Consider the following 24,444-nt stretch of genomic DNA (forward strand, 5'->3'; position numbering starts at 1 on the left):
AAACTATCTGATCAGCACCTTGTCTACAGAGTGAAGTGAGATTGATAGGAGCCTGAAAGTCTGCATACATCTAGTCTCACATTGTACTGTGATTTGAAAGGGTAAGATAACTCATAATTATTGTTATTAGATAATCAAATAGTGCATGCTCTTAAATTGAATTTACTGACAAAATGACCTCTATATTATTATATACACTGTAAAAAAATTGGGTAAAATATTTACCACCACGAGGGTAATAATGTGTCCAACCGGTTTTTGGCAGTATTTTACCCAACGAGGAAAACATACTGTCCAGTAAGTATTAAAATAAATAATCACCAATCACGTTAGAATGGGCCAAATTTTCATCACACTGGATGCCCAATTTTGTTTGGACAAATAATTACCCCCATGGAATACATTTACCCAATAAATTTGTTCATGATAATTTTCAATTTATTTGATATTTATCTTCGGACATGAGGACTTGGATGTGTGCACTCTGCTCAGCCATGCGAATGTTGTGTATTCAAGCCAAATTAGATGAATGGCCATTAAAGTTGTCATCGAGACAATGATCAGACAAAGTGTGGTACAAGTGGTATTTTTCTCACCATTTTTTTAAATATAGGTCGCAATCAGTTTTCATTTTAAAAAGCGATATATAGATAAGATATAGGGCTACCCAAAACGTCTTTTTATGGTGTCTGTTTTTCTACCTCTCCTTCTTGCTCATCATCATCAACAACAACAACAACTTGCTAATGCCATTAATGATTTCATTTGTCTTTCCATTGGGAGGGGTGTAGTTTTACTTTCTCTTCATGTTCTTTTTGTTCTTCCTATTATTCTTATTTATTTTCTATCCTTCTTTTTAAAATTTGTATATAATCTTTTAGTTTTTTTTCAGTACAAAAGTGATTACTCCTGGAAACCTTGAAAGGACAAGTCCACCTCAACAAAAACTTTAGTTCAATAAAAAGATAAAAATTCAACAAGCATAACACTGAAAATTTCATCAAGATCGGATGTAAAATTAGAAGGTGATGACATTTTAAATTTTCACTTTATTTCACAAAACAGTCTTATGCACATTTCGGTCGGTATGCAAATGAGGGAACTGATGACATCACTCATTCACTATTTCTTTTGTATTTTGGTATATGGAATATGAAATATTTTAATTTTCTCGTCTTTCTCGTCTTCTCATTCTTTCCTGAACACGTGAAATTCAATTTTTATAACATTTTGTGCTACAGGCATGGAGGTCCTAATCATTAAATTCGTAAAAACTGAAATATTGTATAATTCAAACAATAAAAAAAAAGAAATAGTGAGTGAGTGACATCAATGACTCTCTCATTTGGATGTAACTGGCTCGTTCATATAACTATTTTGTTAAGAATAAACGAAATTTTAATGTCATAACTTTCTTAGAAATTTTCAGTATTTTGCTTGTCTGATTTTTCTTAATTGATTCGAATCAACATTTTTCTGAGGTGGACTTGACCTTTAAGTACAATTTACTAAACGAGAAGGGGACAACTCTTATCGGTGACACGACAATTGCTCCTGAAACGTTTGCTCCCTTGTTAATATCTAAGTGGGAATCGGGTAAGAGTTAGGATTGCAATATAGTTTTTTTGTTCAGAATAATATATCAGTATAATGATTATGGTTTATTTACTTATGGAATTTAGGTTTTGTATTTGGCTTAACGTGCGGTTTTTCAATTCGAGCAATATTGTCGCCGGAGAAAATGTCATGGAACCCTTTTATCTTGCATTGCTAAATTTGAGAGCCTTTTTGCGCGACGACGACATAAGATACATGTATATTGCCATTTTGTTGTATTAAAGGTTGTCCATTATCTTGCTGCTAATTCGACTTTCACACAAAAATTATGTGACCCGACATCCCCAAAAAGGAAATGCGTGCTATTTTCTTATATGGCTTGGAGATCCCATGTAGAACAATTGTTGACAATAAAAAAAAAAAGTAAAACCATTATATCAATATAACTTTGGTCAATTCATATATCAATATACTCAACATTTTGCAAGTGCATGTCAGACTCGAAATTGCTCCAAAACGTGATTCCGTGGACAAAGTCAACGCAAATTGTGTTTTTCAACCAAAAATCATAGATGTATGATTATTTTTACTTTTGTTCGTTCAAATGGATTTATTTTATTCATGATCGCAGAAGGATCGCAAAATTCATTGAAAAAACAATGAAAACAAAGGCTTGAGAAATTAAGACATACATAACAATAAAAAACGAATAAAATACATAATAAATCGATTACGTGTTTCCATTTTTTTGTAGATATTTGTTAGAAATGTGATAATGGATACTCCAACCAAAAATTAGCATTCTACTAGTTATATAAATTGAGTTGTCATTTTTTCAAGCAATCTGCTTATGATGACAATCCTTCTCCTGCAAATTGTAAATGTTAACTAATTTGGTATGACATCAGTTTTGTCTGTAATGATAATTTTATTACATTTAGTTATGATTCATGCCAAAAAAGTTCTTAATATACTATGTTTGTTATGTTATGGAAAATGTATTAGATACGAATGATGTAATTGCAGAAGTAAACAATAAAATAAAATAAAATCAGTTAAAGGCAAATCATACACAAACAACAAGATTTAGGGCAAATTTCATACGCTTATTTGCATAGTTAATTAATTAATTAATTAATTATATATATAATATATAATATATAATATATAATAATATATATATAAATATATATATATATATATATATATATATATATATATATATATATATATATATATATATATATATACATATATATATACATATATGTATATATATATATATATATACTATTTACCTCAAAGTCGTTTAATTTACATCCGGCCCTACGTGCGCGCAAATTTTCGCGGCGATCGTTCGATTAGCGGGCGAAATTTGAGGTGGGGGGGGGGGGGGGGAATGGGTTCAAATTAATATACTTGTCTGAAATATGAAATAGCCCAGTCAAGATTGGAAGCTGGTGCTACCTTCTTTCCGTTAAGCCATTTCTATTCTTCGACGTTATAACTGTTAGTATATATATATATTTTTTTAATTCGTCAATACAATGTACTGTTCAGAAGCGGATCCTGCTACGTGGACTTTATAAATGTTCAAAGTCCACGTTCTTGAACCCGGGGGAGGCCCACTCAGTATGCATAGTGGGTATGTGCCGCGGAGGGGGCCCAGTTTTACACTCAAATTTCCGTTCCAAGGTATAGCATTTTGTCTTATGGAGAAAAATAAACTAAGAAAGCCGCTCCAAAGCACAGCATTTTCTTATCGAGAAAAAAAGAAGAAAGAAATCCGCTGCAAAGCTTCGCATGTTTTTCGTTTAGCCGTTCCAGTAGCATTGATCTGCTACAATGAGCGGCAATTTTGGTGTAAAGAGGCCGCAGAGCACTGTCCGACCGTTGCCTCTGCGCGAGCGCACGCGGCGTCCCGTTCCCTAGGTTTGCAATCATGTACGCAACCGGGGGCGGGGGGCACTTCCATTGACGAGTGGATACCATGCGCGACCATGGGGTCTCGAAAAGCACCATAAACACGTATTTTCCGTATTATGAAAATGCATCCCTTAACAAGATTTGGTGTGTGAAACCCTACACACTAAGAAATAAAGGTTCAAAATTATATCCCGAAAGGTTGATGCAAAATCACCATATGGGTTCAAATTTTGAACCACTGATTTGGGGTTCAAAAATTGAACCCTGCGGCTGGGGTTTATATTTGCACCCTGCGGGTTAAAAACTGCACCCCTACATTTTAAATTGATTCCCTAGGGTGCAGTTTTGAACCCATAGGGTGCTGATTTTGCATCAACCTTTCGGGGTTCAATTTTGAACCTTTATTTCTTAGTGTGTACTCTATGGAAACAAAACGATACCTTTGGCAAGCATTCCCTGAATTAAACCCCTAAACAAGTACAGCGATATTTTATTGTTATGTCACGGGTCCGTCGGTTTTATCTTTACACATCATTTGGTTTAGTACGGCCCCACCTCGCGCAAATCGGACTCTAAACACGTAATGTGGGGGGGGGAAGGACATCTTTTATAAAACATTGAATTTTGTTTTATCATCCCCGCAAATTTGACACTAAACACGTAGCTTTCCTAGCGAAATAGATACTCTTTCATTATTTTTGTGTTTTTGGCAACCTTATCACGTTACCACGTTACCTGACCTATCTTGAAAAAGACATCCTTTTTACGTGTTTTTGTGGTCGCGCATGGTATCCACTCGTCAATGTAAGTGGCCCCACCGGGATACGCAATCCCACGCTGGCGATCCGTTCCAAGGACACCCGTTTTCACAAACATTTGAAGTTCCCAAGCCCGTTCCGGGGACCCTCCTTTTTTTACAATAAGCCCGCTCCAAGGCCCCCGTTTTATGTGTCGCTCGCGGCACACCCCGACCACTTTTTTGATCAAGTACCCCCCCCCTCGGGTCCAGAGATCATGCAATCAAATTGCCACATCAATCAATTGCAAAATGTTTATTCATTTATTTTTCACGCAGAAAGAACTAATGTAATTGGGGTATTAAAAACCCATTGCTTGCTAAAAGATATTTTTTTGTACATATAATTTATGTTTTATTGATCCTTTTCATCAAAATATACATAACAAAACATTCATGGTATAATGGATCACATATTAAAGTTCACATGACGTTGGCATATAAAATAACATGTCTAACATACAAAATAGTATGAAATAAGAAAACATATATGTTTGTTTAAACAACACAAAATCAGGCACTTGGCCTATACAAAAATAAACATAACAAAAATAGCCTTCTGCTTTATCGCCTCTTTAAAGTATTCAGAATGATAGCCCACTTGCCATCATGTTTTTTTAATATGCATTTCCTTTGTGCTATGGTATGTTCAACAGTTTCAAATGATAAAAGTTACAAAAATGGGGGAGAGTAGGTTTTGTTTCGTCACATCGACATCTAAAAATATATTGTTTACCTGACAGGAGAAAAGTTCAATATAAATATATTTCTGGGAATTAGGGATTTACAGATACCAAAAAGAATTAACTTTCTGAGAAGAAATCAGGAAGATCTATTGAGGCAAAAAGTGTGCCAACATTATTCCAAAATTGGTTAACGACATGGCAAGAATGAACAAAAGATGCACTAGAGTTTCTGGTGATACTTTACAAAATGTACAAAGTGTATCCCTTACCTTTTTAATACGGAATAACCAAACCATGGTAGGAATCAAATCATAGAATCTTGAATTGTAAAATCGAAGTCTCGTATCTATAGTAGTACGTAGAGGTAGTTTTAATAGTTCTCTTACTTCTTCTTGTTGAAACCCATAGGTGTCTTTTAAACGTGTAAATATATTTGAAATTGATGGGTTATTTTCCTTCATAAAAAATGTGTAAAAAAATATACTTTGGTACACCTGTTACTTCTGTAGTGATGCCATCAATAGTTAAAGTTGGAATCAATAAAATGTTTTCGACAATGGGATGAAAGTTTTGAGATAGAAAATTTCCATTTTGATGGCATAAACTTGTAACAGTCGAGAAGCAGAAAGTATTCAACAAATGTTAAGCCTTTATATTTGGCATCTTTCCATCTTAATGGTCTGCCATACTCATCCAACATATGTGACACCTTAACAAAACCATTGTTTGTTTTTTTTATCTCTGGCTTATAAAAAGATTTTCCATTTTGTAATATACATACGTTATTCCATAGTATTTGGTCACATATTTTAATGTTTTTTTAAATACTGTGCTCCAACTAATCATGACATCTTTACACCATTCAGAAATTGTCAAGTTTAAAATATCAAGATCATAATTACAATGGAATATAAAGTCACCACCTACATTTTGAAGCAGTGTCAATAGAATAATCTTCCATCTCTTTGAATTGGATGTAAAAGCTCTTTGTATTCACTTGACTTTTGCACTTGTAAAAGAGATTTTAAGCATATCATTTTGAGCCCCCCCCCCCATCTTCATAGTGCTTTAAACAAGTATCTCCCTTTTCATCCTGTCAGGGCCGTTCAAAATGAATCCCAAAACTAACTTATTAACGTCTTTTATATAATAATCTGGGATTTTTGACAAACTTGCAAGGTAAAGTAATTGCGAAAAGGCAAAGGTTTTGACAATTTGTATTTTGCCTATTAAGGATAAATGACGAGCTTTCCATAAATTCAACTGTACTCTAATTTTATCAAGTGTTCTTTGCAATTGTAAGAAAAAAACATTGGGTGAATAAGCTATGTCTACTCCGATAATTGCCAAAGACTTCTCAAACTGAATATTCTCTATTGAATGTTGATTATCTTTACAGGCTCCTATCCACATTGCCTTTGATTTGAAAATATTGATAGAGAGTAATGATTCCTTTCGGAAATTCTGGAGTGTATTCAAAAGATGTCTAAATGAAATATTGTCTGAAAGGAAAACCGTTATCTCGTCCGCGTACATCGACAATTTCAATTGTAAATTGTCAGATATTTTAAAACCATGTATTGTCTTGTTTTCACGAACATTTATAGCAAATGTCTCTGTAGCTAAAACAAATAAATAAGGACTCAATGGGTCTCCCAGCCTAACACCCCTTTCAACGGGAAAATAACCCGATGACAGACCCCGATTCATTACCGCGCTTTCTAAATTGGTATATAAAACTTTAATAAAATTACAAAATCCTTTTCCAAAATTGAATGATCGGAGGACGTTCAACAAAAAAAGAATGGTCTAGTGAATCGAACGCCTTTTGGAAATCCAAACTTAATAATATTCCGGGAATATTTTTAAAGTCGGAAAAGAAAAGAGCGTCTTTAAATGTCCTGACAGCTTCTCCAATTAATCTGTCATTTATAAATGCCACCTGATCAGGGTGAATAAACTCCGGTAGAACTTTCTTTATTTTCCAATTTTCAAATCAACATTCACATAAGTGAAGGGTCGGTAATTTTCGATTAAAATTTTGTCTTTACCTTTCTTTGATATGAGTGTAATTAAACCTTGTCTTTCTGAACTTGAAAGTTTACCTTGTTGAAAACTGTAGTTAGGATAATCTACCAAAAGCTGTCCAATTTTACCCCAGAATTTGCGATAGAACTCAACCGTTAAACCGTCGTTTCCCGGTGACTTGTTTTTTGGACTTAAGTAATAGGGATGATGTACATTCAAAATATCAAAATTAAAAGATAATTTTGATATTTTGAATGCTTATTTCTAGAGCCCTCTATTTATGCAAATGAATTGAATATGTTTTAAATAGCCATCATCAAGACCATCATCATCTTTATTTTTTAATTATTTTCATTCTTTGTTCTTCCAAAAGATTGGATGATGGATTTTAAAGCGAGTATAATCTTCATGGTACTATGTTCTGTCGCTTCCGTCGTCTGTCGTTGTCCTAGACCGACAGAACTCCCCATCACATACGGGAAAAAATTCTTCTGTGCCCGTGCATATGACCATGCTAGCCGTGCACCTCATATGGCATGCAAAGGAGGAAGCCTGGATTTTGTTAACACTGGGTTTGCAAGTCTTGACCCTCCCTGGAATGACAGAATTTCTGCAGTCGTCGTACGACCTGGATGCACGTTGCTTGTGTTCGAGCACCTTCATCATGAAGGTGCAAGTTTAAAACTCACTACTGGCGTTCATAATCTGTTGAATTGGTGGGGTGGAGTGATTTCTTCATTGAACTGTGATTGCGAGTACTCGAATGCCCCACTAACGTGTACGCCTCAGGATTACTTCCAAGATCTTGACTGTGAGAACAACAATGCGGGAGATATGCAATGCACGTATCAGGTCCAGACAGGTATGACTCTAGGCAAATCAGTCACCAACGGTAAGAGTGTATCAACTACAGTTGAAGCATCAATCGGATTAGAGATTAAAGAAGTGTTCTCACTTGGGTTGAAAGTTTCAAGTACAACATCTTTCAATTGGTCACGTACTACGAGCAAGGACTTCAGCACGGTTACCACTCATCGGGTGACATGCACTGTTCCCGAAGGTCATCATCAGCTGCTTCGGCAGGTGATCGGAAAGTGCGGGGACACGGTGGTGAGCACTACAACATTTAAATGTATAGGTATGTTTTAATCTGCCACGTTCACTTTATTGTTATTTATTATTTCGAGTATAACAAGGTAAGGAAAAAAATGTAAACAGATTTCACAATGAACCTCATTCTCACATGCTTTAAGAAGCCGATCGGTCATTTTTAAACATTTTTTTTGTCATTGGCCTAGATGGAGAAAGCTGCTCAATAAATTGGTTTAGGCACTCATTCAATGAACAAGTTTATGATATGTTCTCACTTGTATCTCCATGTGTGCCAAAATAAGGGTGGCAGTGTTTGGCTTATTTTCTCTTTTTCTTTGGGGCAAATGCTTGATTTTTTTACACTGACAGTTTCCATTACACCTATTATTCATACAACTAGACTCTTATTTGAATTTGATTCTTTAAATAATCTTTTTCCTTATTAAAAATAGAGATAAAAAAATTAAAATTGTCTTGCCATATTACTTTCCACCAATAGAGGGCGTACAAAAATATGCCCAAAATTTAAGTTTTTGAGCACTCTGGTGAGTACAAAAAATATTACCAAGATACTAATAAGAAATACATTGCAACTACATGGAAATAAATAATTTCGGTCACAAAAGTGATATTTTAATGATTTTTTTAAAGTGTGTGCTCGGTTCAACATTGTCATACCATAGTCCTACCTGTAGATTCCCTACAGGCAGGATGTTTGCGGTGAACAAGTGGGTTTAGGAGTTTTAGGGGCCAAAAAAATGAAATTTTACATCCCTTTGATTGCCCTAAAATTGATCCTTAAATCCCAGATAGCATTTAGGGGTCACGAATTTAGACTGTCCAACTTAATATGCGCCCAAATAAACTCTTTTAGTAGGAGTGGGCTATACATGTGTCAAAATACTTTTTTGTAATCTCAATATGGGAACATTTTTTTTTATTCCTTGTAATGTATCTCAATATGAATTGACAATATTTTTTTGTCTCTGGTCCGAGAAAAAGTTTGCCGGGCCAAAATAAAAAAAATGGCAGCCAAAATCACAGTTTTGGCCACAACTTCTTTATTTGTTGGTCTTTTTCTTTGGTTTTGGTGTCTATTCATATGTATTTGGAGGCAGGCAATTTGTTTTTCCTATAATAATACTTTTAAACCATTGTTAGTAGAGTTATTTTATTGCCTTTTTTCAGCCAAGAAGTAGGTTTTATCGTCCTGGGGTTCTTGGATATTAGAACTGATAGACGATGAAATAGAGAAAAAAAATATTCATACTTACTAACCTTTAGGACCACAAATCCACAATGGCCCCTTGCGGCAAATTTGGGGAGTGTGTTGGTAAGATGTACTGCAACTAACCTGTTCAATTTTGGGGTACTGGTCAAGCAGGGTAGATCCAGGATTTTTAGAAGGGGGGGCACAATATATATATTTTTTGTGGGAGGGGGGGGGGTTATTTCGTCCAGGAAAAAATGGCAAAGAAAAAAAAGGTCTACACTTTCAAAGGGGGGGGGGCACACTTCTATTTTAACGGCATGTTTACATCAACAATTTTAATTGAGATTCTTATAAGGGGGTGGGCGGACAGGCTGTTCCCCCCTCCCCCCCCCCCCTCGATCCGCCACTGAATTGAAGTAAAGGAATTGATTTCTGTAGTCGATTTGTTAGGTTGATGTGACCAATACCTCCTGATAAATGCCATTGAAAATGGCCGCCAGCGGCAAATTATGATTTTTCATACTATTCCTGGTTACAGTAATACCTCAAGCGATGGTTCGTGTAGGTTGCACTACACCTCACTACCGCTAACCTCCGCTGCATCTACCCGAACCCTCAGGCGACAAATACTCGTTTTCAAAAACCAATGACAAACTGGGTCACTTTTTGGTAAGAAAGGCAACACGTCATGTAAAAAAAACATTAAGCGTACTCCAAAGTAACTAAACTTACTATAGGACACAAACTCACTCCTTACCGTTTCTTGTAAACGTCTCAAAATCGGTGATTTTAGGCTGGTCAGGTTCCCAGTGCCCCACGAGTATAAATTCACTGCCAAATCCAAAATGGCGAACGCGAATTGCGCATGACCTGCGCTCAATTCACGAAATTATAATCTCAAGAAATGCGGAAGACCGCCATCGTGAGCTGAGCGATGAGGCTTGACAATGACAGCAGTTTCTTAAAAAAAGTTCATATGTTTTTGATCAAGTGGGTGCAATGCAGGTGCAGAGGTTTTAAAGAACACTTGAAGTGTTAACTTGAAGAGTGTGATTCATAAGATGGGAAAATGTATATATACACAACAAAGGAGTAAGTTCCCCCTGAATCAAAATGCTGTAACTTTTGAGCGAAATAATTTCAAACTATGAAATTTCTTATGTAGATTTCGACATCAATTAAAGCTCGTGGATAGTGTTGGTAAAGGATACAAAAAATCCGCTTGAATTGATCTTTTCCATTGAATAACAATTGCTGATAACAGTTCAATAAGAAATTGACAGAATTTCTTCTTGGAAATATTAAAATTTCAAATAAACACTGAGAAATGAAGTCATTTTCCTCGCTGAATTTAAACAGCATTTTGCTGAATTTACGAGCACTCACATAGCGCCCACTACCGCCCACGACTGATTCTTCGTCGATCGCTGGCCATTCCACTTATACCAACCCAAAATATCCCTGCGAGCGTAGTCTGCTAATTCAGTGTATACGCTCGTCAATCTTTGTTTATAGCAAGGCATCCGTCGAGTTTCTCCCCCCAGCGAGTTCGGCGAGGAGCACAGTACAGGCAACGGAAACATTGTAAATAGATTGATTAGCATAGAGAATAAAACAAAAATATGTGGACCTTCTTACCCTTATGCTGTCCGTCCAACCTGTAGTTCACATGTTACCTAAGTTTGTTTTGACGTTCATGTAAACGTATGTTCATGAAAACGTATTGGAGATGTTTCTGTGAAAATTTTGGCTACAATTTTTCTCGTACGATAAGATGCAAGATTGGTTGAACCACGGGATACATCTACTCCATGCACTACACTACACTGCGATCGACATTGGCCACGTTCGCTGAGCAAAACATTCACATACACATTTTTGCGTGTACGACATAATGGTGTACGATGATTGTGTTCATGTTTTTCACGTCATATTTCAACGCATGCATTGGGAAAGGGAAATGGGGAAAAGGGAGAAAAGAAAGAAAAGGGAGGTAAACAAAAGGAAGAAGAGAAGAAAACAAGAAAATGGACAAGAAAGGGAAAAGAAAGAACATGGAGAGAAGGAAGGTGGGAAGACAGGGAAGGAAAGAGGAAAATGAAGAGATGTAGGCTACTGTGAGAAAGAAAAATCTCGAAATACTAATCAATGATGGGGATTAAAAAAAACATATATATATAAGAGATTGGAAAATGGAACGGGAATTTATCCCGTGAAGGGGAAGGAAATGAGGAATAAGGAAACAGGGAATTAGAATGGAACGAGCTAATATGATAGCAGGGACGTATCCAGCTTTCGCCAATATTGGGGGGGGGGGATTTTTCACCCATATTTTTCACGCCGATCGATCGCTATAAGCGGGAGGGGGGGGGCTTGGGAATCCCCCCCCCCCCAATTTTTTTCCAAAACCGTGTACAAAAACGTAAAAATTAAAAATTACCATAGGATTACGATTTTTTGCGTGGTAATCCCCCTTTGAAAACCATTCCGTGGCCCCTGTAACAGTCAGCTTTATTCTTATAATACAACATAAATGTTTAATCCTATAATCCCCTATTCAATAGTGCGAGCGTAAAGCGATCGACAGCTAAATTTTTTGGAAATGTCATATTTTTTTCCTGAAAAAAAAAAAGTTCTGAGTAGTGTTTTTGATATCCTGAGCAAGATTGGTATATCTAACCAATAACTACTGCGAACATGAATCTGAAGCGCTCGCCTGATAGAAGGGGACCTGTTCTGATTGCAGTATAGACATGACGATACATACATGTAGGCCTATTTTCAACAATCGAGTAATGTGAGCCGAAGTGCGAGCCGATCATTTTTGACATTCAAACCAAGAAAATTTGCATTCTATGCATTTTCTGTAATCCTGAACTGGATAGGTATATAACTAAACAATACGAGCGCTAAGCGCGATGGGAAAAATTGAGATTTAGAGCTCAAAACGGGACACTATACTAGCATGACTAGTATTCGTATTTTGTAATTCGTGAAGATGGGTATAATTAGGTATCTTCCTACATCTATAATGCGAGCGCGAAGTGCGAGCAGAATATTTTTGATATTAGATATGAAAACGTCAATATAAGCACTAGTTTCAAACACTGACAATGACAATTGTAAATTGGAGTTAGATCGCACTTAAGATATTCGAGCGCGAAGCGCGAGCTGATATTCTAAGGACATTTTGTCATCATATGAAAATGGTAAATATCTTCCTATTAGTCTCCCTAATCGCGAAATGAAACTTGTCGACATTCTGAAAAAAGGACAATATAATTGTTAGAAATTTATGAAATTGTTATCTTATCTCATAAGCCGGTGAGAGCGAGAAATTTGTTGATATCAAGTTCGGAAAACTGGATATTCTAAGCATTTGTGTATTAATGAATAGAAAGCACAATTCACGAACCAAATATTTTGATGAATTGTCATAAAAAGGGATTTTGAATAGTTTGTTTTAGAGTTAAATTTCTCACCAATCAAAATGCGAGCGTTCGGCGCTAGCTGATAGGTTTTGACAATTAGACCTGAATAGGAATATTTTGAGAATTTATGGAATATATGAGAACTATATTAGAGAATGGGTACTTGACAAATAATGCTAGCTAGCGCGTAGCGTACATGAGCTGCATCGATAATGATACCATAAAACGGATTACGGCTGCAATTAAAAAAATGTAAATCAAACAAAATAACAACAGCTCGATCGATGTCCGAGCTGAAATAGGTTTTGTATATCATATGTATATATATATATATATATGTATGCATATATAACGATGTTACATAAAGTTCCGCGTGTTGGACATAGATGATATTAATGAGGCAAAGTGGTAATGCATATTTAGTTCCAACAGTTTATTTTGTAGTCCAAAATTTCGACGTGAAACATACGTCTTCTCAAGTTAGGGATCCATACAAGAATGCTCACAATGACAAGAACTGAAATTATAACATTCATGATTGTAGTAGTGCATGTAATCGCGCACAAAACAGCATCACCATCATAATCATAATAAGAAAAGTATATATATATATATATATATAAATATATATATATAAATATGCATACCATATCGGCCTATTGAGGAAGATTTGTATCTCGACATCAAACATGCAAGTGCGAGCAAAAAACTTATATAGTCATATTTTGCTCAGCCACTATTTGGGGACCAGGGTGCTTCGCCCCCTGGATCGGCCTATGTGATAACGATGAAGCTGAATTTAAAATAAAGAGAAGGGATAAGGAGAAGTGGAATTAGGCCCATAAAAACACCTCCGGATTAAGATCGAGGATCATAAAAAAAGGACTGGAGGAAAAAAATTGATAACGTATGTGTCATGAAGTCTGGAATAGCTTGCTAATTTGTTATTGCTTAATTTCGGCGATGTATCGGATGTACCTGCACCCCAGCATTATATCCTAGTCGATGCTAAATCCTAGCCAAAGAATTTGGGGGCATACCCCCCCCCCCCATTTTCGCTTTCACCGCCATGTATGTATGGGTCCAGTGTCAGTTTTCATGGGATTGGATAACTGACACAATTAAGTTTGGTCCCTGACTCCCTGATGGGAGTATTTAATATTTTTTTGTTTACATTTAGGCCTATAAATTATGATTACTTTTTTTTTTGGGGGGGGGTCAGTTCCATAACCAGTCTAAAATTTGTACGGGGGCACGATTGCACAAAAGGATAGAATTATTACTATTGAAAAGCTACGAGCAAGCAATCTTTTTTTACCCTTTGAATTCAATAAATAAATGTAACTTTGTGTTATATTTTGACGTGATACTTTATAAACATGTCATGTTTCACCCTTCTCTATTACTATTCTTTTCTCTTCAATGGGGGAGGGGGGTCAAATGCACCATGATGGGGGTAGACCAAGACCAAGTGCTATAAGGACTATATCAGCAATGCTAGCGCGAGTTTCGATGGTACCAGAATCATGATCATAATAATAATATGTACTCCCTCCTTATCATGATCATACTTGTCATTATAATTCATAAAAAATTATGACGGTCGAATTAAGGGAAGTTAATGTATTCCCTATCCCCTGAATCGACACTCACCACCCCCCCCCTCCCCGAACTCCGAGCAATTTCTGGAGGGTATAGTGAAGGAGCCAGACTCGTATTATTTTGGAGAGAAATGGGGAGAGGGGAGTGTGCATGCGCGTAAATGGATCTCAATTTATTTCAAAGGGGGAAGAGGTCATCGATATCAATCGATGGTATAGTGGGTTATTCATGTTTCGTTCTCGGTGTTTTTTGTACAGTATAGTGTAATTTTAGGGTATATCTTAATTTTGGGGATGTATATGGAAATTCATAAATATGGTATTATGAAAAATGATAGAGAAATGTTACTTCAGCTACCTTCAAGCACTATAGGAAAATTGTGAAGCCAATATTGAACGCAATTTGTGAACGCAAAGTTCGAGCTGATATTTTTGTAATATGAATTTAGAACCTTTCTTGTAATCATGAAGAGTATGTGTATTCCTAACTAAAAAAAGACAATATTCGAATCGTGAGCAGAATAATTTGTACTTATTGACTAGACTTGAAAATGAATATTTTAGGGCAGTTGATATCCTCTTGAACATGTTGAACAGATTGTTATGTCACTCAAGTCAATGTGAGTGCGAAGCGTGAGCAAATTTTTTGTTTATATTATGAACTATTTCTTTGTTTATTATCTATCCCTTCCCAAGTTTTATTATACTTTCTTCCTTCTTTTATCATTTTCTTTCCTAACTCATCTTTTCATTCCCTCTTTTTCTTTAGCTTCCCTTTTCGCCGCCAAAAGAGGGGGGGGGGGGGCTAAGTGGCCGCTTCGCCCCCGCCCCGTGGATTTGTAAGCCTTGCCTATACATAATGATCCTGTCTTCATGACAGAATATTTAAACTTTAAACTTCCACATAGGCGGATCTAGGGGGCCGAGGGACCGTCCCCCTTTTTGGCAGAGCAAAAACAAAAAGAAAAAAGGGGGAAGAAACAAAAACGGAAAAGAAGGGGGAAAAGAAATAAGTGAAATAAAGAGGAGGAAGACGAATGAACAAAATAAAATGAGGGGATGACTTGGAAAATAAACAAATCGTTCATGTCACTTTATAAAATCTTCGCTCACTGTTCGTGCTCGCATAGCCTGCTAGGTGATTTACATATCATGCACAATATGGAGTTTGAAGTATCAAATTTTTAAAGTCAATATACAGAACATACTTCAGCTCAGTAATCGAACTTTCATTTCAAAAGTTGCACATTGATTTATAGCTCATCCGGCCCGAAGGGCAAGATGAGCTTACGCGTCGGCGTGGCGTCCGTCCGTATGTCCACAATATCAAAATGCTATACTTCTTCGCCATTTCAAGTCCGATTTCAGTAGTTTGCTTTATATGATAGCACTAGGTGGGGCATTCAAAACTTCTACACAGAATTTTGAAATTCGTTAAATATGCTGATTTATGCATATTTTTAAAATTCACATCAATATGCTTCTTCTTTATTTGTTGACAGATTTTGATTTTTTTCTTCCATCTGGTAGTAAGAGCTGCATGAGGTTCACCAAACTTGTACACAAAATTTTGAAATTTTGTCTGGAAAATTATTTATTATAATTTATGCAAAATTTATTCAGAAATCACAGAAAATGCCTCTTCTTTCTTTATTTGTTGACATATTTTGATATTTTTTCTTCCATTCGGTAGAACTTCATGAGGTCCACCAAACTTCTACACAGAATTTTCAAAATTTTCAGTAGAACATTATGCTAATTTATGCGAAATGTATTCATAAATAACTTAAAATTCCTCTTCTTCCGTATTTGTTGACAGATTTTGATTTTTTTCTTCTATCTGGTAGAGCTGCATGAGGTTCACCAAACTTGTACACAAAATTTTGAAATTTCGTCTGGAAAATTATTATTTTTAATTTATGCAAAATTTCTTCAGAAATCACAAAAATCTTTTTCTTCTTCATTTGTGGATCAATTTCAATTTTGTTTGCTTTATATGATAGCATCGCGATGGTGATACAAAATTTAAACATAGAATTTTGAAACTCATTGAATCTGCTATTTATCCATATATTTTAAAAACTCACAGAAATTACTTATTTGTTTGATTTTGGTTATTTTTGTTCCATCTGAGAGCTACATTAGGTTCACCAAGGTTTTTAATTCATATGAAATTTATTCATAGATCACAAAAATGTTCCTATGTCATTTCTTCATCAATTTCAATTCTATATCCTCAATTTATGTCACCAATAATTTTAATTCACTACAGTGTCAACTGGGCTGAAATTAAAATTGTGTTAAATTGTGTTGTGAGATGCCGGATGAGCTCCACATCATTGATGAGCTAGTTAGAAAGTGTTCTGTAAAAATGTCACTTTTATGGTCTGAATATTAGTATCTTCTACTCGCGCTGTGTAAAATTTGATTGGTTTATAAGTAGGCCTATATACCTATATTATTTTCTAAGCCTACCTATACGCCTACCTATTACGCTCGCGCTTCGCTCTCGTATCGTTGTTCAGTGATATACCTATCCTGTTCACGTTTACAAAAAAACTTAGAATTTCCCTCCTTTAGGTAAAAAAAAAAATTGTGCTCGCGCTATTTGATTGTTGAAACGCATTCATTGCTAACTGCAAGAAGTCCTTGACAAGGTCCCTTTTCGATCAGATCAAAACGTATATTACAAATTTCTACTCACTCTCCACAGTAATTATTTAGTTGCATACACAATTTGTTCAGGACCACAAACATTGCCTAGAATGATCAAATTTTAGGACAAAACAAATAAAATTTGAAAAACAAAATTAGCTGGCGCTTCGCGCTCGATTCGTCGAACTATTTAGATAAAGCTTTTGAGATTATCATATATTCATGCCGATTTTTAAGAATAAATGTACAGAGGTGCACTGTTAGGACTATGCCCCTTCAAATAGTACACAAATCAAGCTTCGAGCTGCCGATCGGGGAAAATATGGCTGAAACAAAATCCGCCTCCTCACCCCCCATCAGCGGAGGCTGGTACCGTGTCTGTATCCGATATATTATTTGTAAAGATGCCTCTACAAAGGAGCTATGTTGTATTGTATTGTATTGTATTTATTTTCCGTCAATTAAAAATTACAACAAAATATACAGTTACAAAGAAACGATCATTAAAAAGACGGAGGGATTGCCCTACTCAGCGTTGATAACATATCAACGCTGTTTTACAGAGGGGTCCCTTACATAGATATTCATGTAAATATAACACAGGAAAAGAAAAACTAATCGATTTACGATAAAGACGTTTACAAAATGTGAAAAGGTATGTTCTTGAAAATGTTGTTCTTTACTAAATTGTATTTCTGCTCATACTCATTAGAAAGGTGCAAAGTTGAAACTGAGCATGTAACCATTGCCATTATTTTGACCAGGGTATAGGTGCATGAAAAAATTTTGTTTCTTATCATGGTACAAGAACGATTTATCAGTATACATGGTATAGTTTATCTAATGTTCAGTCAATATCAAATTGGAATGAATGTGTCAGGCAAGCTCGCCAACTATAGTAAAAAGGTTCTTATAAAATTTTACGTTGTGAAGAAAGTTTGAAATGGTCACTCGTTTCGTGTTAGATGTCAAGTAAGATTTGTTTATTTATTGGAACGGGTAAAATGAACATTGAGCATTGTCACATCACCCCCAGTAATAATAAAGATCATCCGCCCATGGCCAGGTCCATGATTATTTCAATGCACTATGAATTATGTTGCAATAATTTTGGCCGATAACGCAACATATTCATTTATAGCTTTTCTCTCATAAATACAGTCCGATCGTGGAGGTAGAAAGACTACCTCCATGGTCCGATTGACAATATCCGGATATTTATCCATCTAATACCCCTTTCATAAACCCAATTAAAATGAATTAGGCGGCTAATAGCAGCATAATTTGGTCGTAAAATTGGAGGAGGACAAGAGTTATCCGCATTACTCTGATGCTGCTTTTATCCGCATAATAGCAGCATCGGGACAAGATTTTGAGTTTATGAACGCATTTCCAAATAATGCGGATAATTGCCATGGTGCGGTCACAAGGTCACCCTTTTCCAACACAACCGCATCGGAGGGGGCGTGTCCAGTTGTCATGGCGATTATCCGCCTTTTTCAGGACGGGCGCTCATAAAAGTAATGCGGCTTATTTTCGGAGTTTATGAACGCAATTTTTATTGAATTATCCGTATTACTCTTAGGCGGCTAATTGGAGGATAGGTTTATGAAATAATGAGGGATGTACCTGTATGTGCATGACTTGTTGTCAAGTTAGAAACGAAAAGTTGCAATAAGTTTTGAGGCCATCATTGTCAGAACAAATTCCCAACGACGCGATCTTAGCTCCCCTCCCTTTTCTTCAGAATTTCTTTCTTTATCTACTAATTTCTCTCTTTCATTTTCCTTCTCGTTCTCAGTTTCTTCTTCTTGTGCTTATGAGTTGAAAATCAGTGCTTATCATTAAATCATTGTCCCTGCTATTATTTGCATCGCGCACATGGTTCTTCACGCGTCCACCCCAGAAAGTGTTCATTTGAATCAATTAATAGAAAAAAATCTAGCAAGCATAATTTTGAAAATTTCACCAAAACCCGGATGTAAAATGAATAAAATTAAATTGTTTGAATTATTGTCTTAGAGATTTGAAAATAAGAACCAACTTGACTGCAACCATCAAAATGTAATCCACAACGGTTATATATTCAGGAACAAATAACACTTTTCGTCACCTTTTCAATGAGGAGGAAATTAGATAGTCATATTTCATATACTAGAATACAAAAAGAAGTGTGTGCCGTCACGTGTCATTATTCATATACAGACCAGGATGTGCATATAAATTACTGTTCTGTGAAATTATAATAAAAACAATTTCATCCGAAGTTTTGATGAAATGTTCCGAGTGCTTGCATGGATTTTTCTTGTTATTCAAATAAACTTTTTGTTGCGATGGACTTCGTTCAATCGATCGCCATGCTTCTTCATGTGGATAGAGGACGGTTAGTAGCAAGTCAAGTGACCGTTTGCCATATTTTTCCACATAAAAAAAAACACGTTATAAAAATCATTTATTCAGTCTAAAGTATAAAAAGGTAAAATCTGTGCACATCGATCACTGAATATATGCATAGAGATCTGAGAAGTGGGACAGATATTCATAACAGTAACATTCGATGATCCATAATATGGAGTCATGCAGTGCCCCCCCCCCCCATTGCCAGTTATAAAGAGAAAGGGAAAAATTGAAATATGGAGAGAAGTATGACGATATCGACGTTACACCCGACCCACATTTCATTTTTTGGCAGGCCTATATAGTGGTTTACCATGTGAAATGGCCTACATCCAATTATGGAAAATATACTTTCAAACTGAGTGTCATATTTACATAACTTTATCCAATAATTATTACAAACTTATTACTATATCCATAGGATTGCCGGTTTTCCAAAATTTGAAACTGACATAGAGCTCGATTATCTCTAGGCATGCAGCTAGGAGATAAAAGAGCATGCATGGACTTTATACATACACGACGTACCAGGGATATCCTGCACATACAAACCAGTGGACTGTACTGTTCATGACCTTTTTCTACTGGTGTCCATGCAAGCGCATGGTGCAGGCAAACCTCCTTACGTAACCTGCAGTGATTCTTCAACACAAAAACACACATCCCGGTCTCTCTCACACACACACGTATCATACAAGTGAATGAAATTCCAGGCCAGCCAACGTGCATACTGAAGCTAGTCTATAAATTCAAACACTGGTCACCCAAAGACGGTTTATATATAATTTTAGTGACAAATCGGTGCATTTCCAAAACATAAACAGGATGCATAATCTTGGAAATTCCTCTGTAAGGGTTTCTTTCTGTTGGTTTCATGTCCCTTTTTTCTCTTGATTCATCAGAATCACAGAATAAAACTTTTTTTTTTCAATCGACTTGAAACAACATATGAGCAGAGACTAACACGCGGGAAGTCAGAACAGAGAAGAACCGAAGAGATTTTTTTTCTTCCAATTCTGTGCTAGTTGTATTCATTGTGAATGTAGTTTTATAAGTTGTTCCCGTGTTATATTGGCAGTCAGAGAGCTTATATTTATGTGCAACAGCGTATCACATCGTGGTTCCACTTCTTTTTTTTTTAAATGGGGACAATCGGGAGCAAGCTGCAAGGAAGATAGGAAAACAGACTGGTGTTCGTGTTTTGCATGTGAGTAACGTATACAAATCGATATGCGATCGAGGCTTTTTAGATCTAAATTAAAGTCTGGCCTGCCGTGCCTGTGTGATGCAAGAAAAATTGATCAAATTATCTTATCAACGAGCTTTGTAAATTACTGAGTAACTCAATTGCGGTAGCGGACTACATTATCGTTCTCGCGTAGGCCGTAGCACCATCTGAAGAGATAAGTGCGTAGCACACGTACGCACGCTGCACGCACGGCAGCAGCGATGATCTTTGCGTTAAAAGTCGGGTTTCCCGACAGAGTTTAATTCACACATAAAAGAGCATAATTTATCATGAAAAACACCATTTCATTTCATATCATCTACATCATGTCTGTTTTAGGGCATACACATTCATATAACATACAAATCAATTAGAATGGTGACAGGCCGATTTCGAGGAATTTACCAAAACTATCCACCCTCTTTAAGCAAATCTTGGAGGAAAATGAGATTCATCGATTGTATCATGCATGAGTAATCAAAGATGGAATTAAAAATGACCATTTTTGAAAGTCACAAGAGTCGTTTTTCAGATTTTTTAAATACAAAGTTGGGCAAAGGTTTTTTTAGTTGAATTTTATGGCGTAAATGCTGTTTTACTATCCATTACTTAGCTACTTCACACAAAATTTGGATATCGTATGTTTATGGTTGAGTGAGCACAATGTTTTGTGACGTATCATCCTGGGGGTTTATGGCAGTATCCCGTATACTGATGACTTCCCCAATTACTCGCCCCCCCCTCCCCATTTCAAACTTCTGGATCCACCACTGATTTGTCCATAAATTCAACTGATCCTGGCAAATTGTGAGGAACATGATACAGCTATGCAGTATAAAGAGTATTCATTCCCAAGTTTTCGAATGTGCTTGATCAACCATGAAAATGTAAAAAGATCGGAAAGCATGTGGTGATAAAACTGATGGATGATAAAAACAAGAGCAATTAAGTCAGATTTTAATCCGAAATTGCCCCCCCCCCCCACTATTCAAATAATTACCCCCTCAAAATGAGTCTGTGACATTAAAAATGCGTCTTTTCTCACTTCGATGCATGCTCACTCATCCATGAATACACATATCCATTTCATTTATGCATAAAACTCTACCCATAGGTTGATAAACATAATTGCCAAATGTGATCGCTAAAGACAGCCTTGAAAAAAAGTTCCACCATGTTGTTTACATGGTATAAGGAGTCACTTATTCTTAAACATATACACCCATAGTGTACACAATGTATATGAGAGAGGATGTCACAATTTTAACAAAAATGAAATGAGGGTTTGTTTCATTGATTTTTTGGGGGGAAACTTCGCATATAGCTTTAGATTAACACTATCCAAAAGGCGCACACACCACAAAAATCAATCGACATTGCACAGAGTGGGGCCAAGGCCTTAAACTTTCTTCCCATTTGCATAATATTCGAATATTGTGTGCTCACTGAAACATTTAATTTAGACGTCGTGATTTTCATGAAAATCAAATCAAATGAACGATGCAAGGAGGTTCGTGACAAATGTCCATAGTTAGCAATTGCACTTATTCCAACAACGTAATAAAGAGATAATCGCATTCCACATGTTCATTTAAGCGTGAATAGTTAATAATACGCATTTGAATCATTGAAGCATGTTAATTGATCATGAACATAACAATAAAGTTGAGGAAAGATCATTTCAGTTACCAATATGAAACAATACTTGCTTATGATACTTGAAATTCGTATTTTTTGCTTTGAAGTTCATTAAATGTTCATTGATCCGTGAAACGGATGAATATTGTTGAAGATACACTTATAAAAAATAATTTTCATCACATTCGGTCATTTTTATCGATAGAAATGTGTAAAAATCAAATTATAGAAAACTTTAAATTGTGTTTATTCAACCGTGAAATTCAGCGAAGACCTTGCATCGTCTCTTAGAAAGACCCTTTGGCAAGCCTTCTGACTATTTTGCATGGTGAGAATGTGGAAATCTTTCACATAAAGTGGAATCAAAATCATGATATTTGGCTTGTGACTTTTGAAAAGTGACAATTTTGCCTTCTGGCGGTGCTCACTGAAGCATGACATAAAATACGTCTATGACATTTACCCATAGGGTAGCTTATAAAATAAGCCTACACGCTAATGTAAAAACATATCCAAGAACTCGCATTGGTTCGGAAATTATGGATGTTTGTTTAAGGGGGAATTATTTTTTGGTTGTGTATATTAAGTTAAGCTAAGTTAAGGTGAAAAAATAAACAACAATTACTTTAGAACGGGCAGAAGTTTCATCACACTGGATAAATAAAAATGCCCAATTTTTGTTGGACACATGGTTACCATGATTACCCTCTTGGATCATTTTTCCAATATTTTTAGAGTATATGCTTCCTATTCTGATGAGATATCCATCGTTATACTTATTTCAAATTTATCTATTTAATTTACCAGAATTTGTTAGAGTGGACTTGACATATAACGCATTGTTGTTCTGTCATTTAATAATGACTTCTCTTTTCTCCACTGATCCCATCCCCTGTGTATCCCCGTAATCATCGTACAGATGCCAAGAACCCCAGGGCTGTTGCTATGGCTGCGGCTACTTTTATGGATTAACCGTTACACTAGTTAACCATCACCAGGACTTGGCGGATTTCTAGGAGTGCAGACACACATAGAAGCCGTTGACAAAGAGCTGCCATAAAACGCAACTCGTGAATCGATCACTCATACGGATTTTTTTTCTTTCTTCTTCTTTTTAACCAATGGAATGGGAGTAGATAGCTCAGCGCACACTACGATTGCAAATCCATTATCAATTCAATTGTAATAAAAATTTGATAAGAACATTCTAACCTATAAGATCTTAACAGTCAAAGTTCCGAATAGTCGCATTGATGCCATCATCAACCGCGAATTGAAACCGATTTTGTCCTTTACCCCGACCACAAGGCTCGCAGCAAAGTAGGATTTCGATATACAAGGAGTAATCAAAGCATTACGCCGAATGAAATAGTTTAACTTGTTGAGATTTTTATACTAGTATAAAAAATGGGATTTGGAAAAAATCGCGTAGCAATGGATTGTGTAGTGTGCGCTGGACTTTAGGAACTTTTTTTGGCGTATAATCGCGTATTTTTTTGTTGCATTGTGCATATCCCTGATGTGAAAGAACGTAGTCTAGTTTCAAGCCAAACTTTTCCAGCCAAGGAATCTTTTGTGCTTTTGTTCTTTGCATTCGCCCTTTCCACTTCCAACTCACTTTCGACTTCAAAGCTGTGGGTTTTTGGTCACATGTAGTTCGGTGCATTGGTTACGGTATATTTAGGTATATTGATGCGTATATCAGAATTGCCGTATTACAGATTAGCGGGTAAAGTTTACTTCGGTTGGTCATCTTTTCGCGTTTTTTATTCGATAATATGAATCGCATTAAAAATAGAGTTTTCTATTTGTTTTTCTTTACAATTCGATTACTTGTATGTACAAAATTAACAATAATTTTAGTTTCATGCACTTTCTTTATCCGACGCAACTTGAGTAAGGGGAAACTCACTATAATACTTACGCATTAATGAATACGCATATTCATTTGAAGTCATTAGATTTAAAACAATAAAATCACATGACCCCAAATTAAAAAAGAATGCTATGTTCGTTTTATGCACATACATATATAAACCCACGACCACGGTACGCAAGTAATAATAATGTACTTTTTCATGAAAATTGTATCCAATTACATAATTAGTGTAGAAAGACGCTCTGGGGCCCGTTGCAGAAAGAGTTGCGTTTAAACGCGAGCCAAAAAATCAATCGCAAGTCCAAAATGCGCGCTGT

At 36.0% G+C, this 24,444-nt stretch overlaps 1 protein-coding gene across 2 annotated transcripts; it reads left to right on the forward strand.

Annotated features, from left to right (window-relative positions):
* LOC121421386 lies at positions 1 to 24,367 on the forward strand. 2 transcript variants are annotated; one of them, XM_041616080.1, is made up of 3 exons: positions 1 to 101; positions 7,367 to 8,131; positions 23,168 to 24,367. In XM_041616080.1, exons 2-3 carry the CDS (start codon positions 7,372 to 7,374, stop codon positions 23,218 to 23,220), a joined length of 813 nt encoding a protein of 270 aa, XP_041472014.1. In that variant the 5' UTR covers positions 1 to 101; positions 7,367 to 7,371; the 3' UTR covers positions 23,221 to 24,367. The 2 variants fall into 2 exon arrangements, with proteins under 2 accessions (XP_041472014.1, XP_041472015.1); XM_041616081.1 differs by having other exon boundaries at positions 7,367 to 8,103.
* The last annotated feature ends 77 nt before the right edge of the window (positions 24,368 to 24,444 follow it).

This window comes from Lytechinus variegatus, chromosome 9 (assembly GCF_018143015.1).
Source record: "Lytechinus variegatus isolate NC3 chromosome 9, Lvar_3.0, whole genome shotgun sequence".
Lineage (NCBI taxonomy): Eukaryota > Metazoa > Echinodermata > Echinoidea > Temnopleuroida > Toxopneustidae > Lytechinus > Lytechinus variegatus.

Bases quoted from the DNA above. Each gene is read 5' to 3' on its own strand.
- LOC121421386 (XM_041616080.1), top strand. From the start codon at position 7,372: ATGATGGATTTTAAAGCGAGTATAATCTTCATGGTACTATGTTCTGTC. The intron at 8,132-23,167 runs GTATGTTTTAAT...ATCATCGTACAG, and splicing joins TACAACATTTAAATGTATAG to ATGCCAAGAACCCCAGGGCT.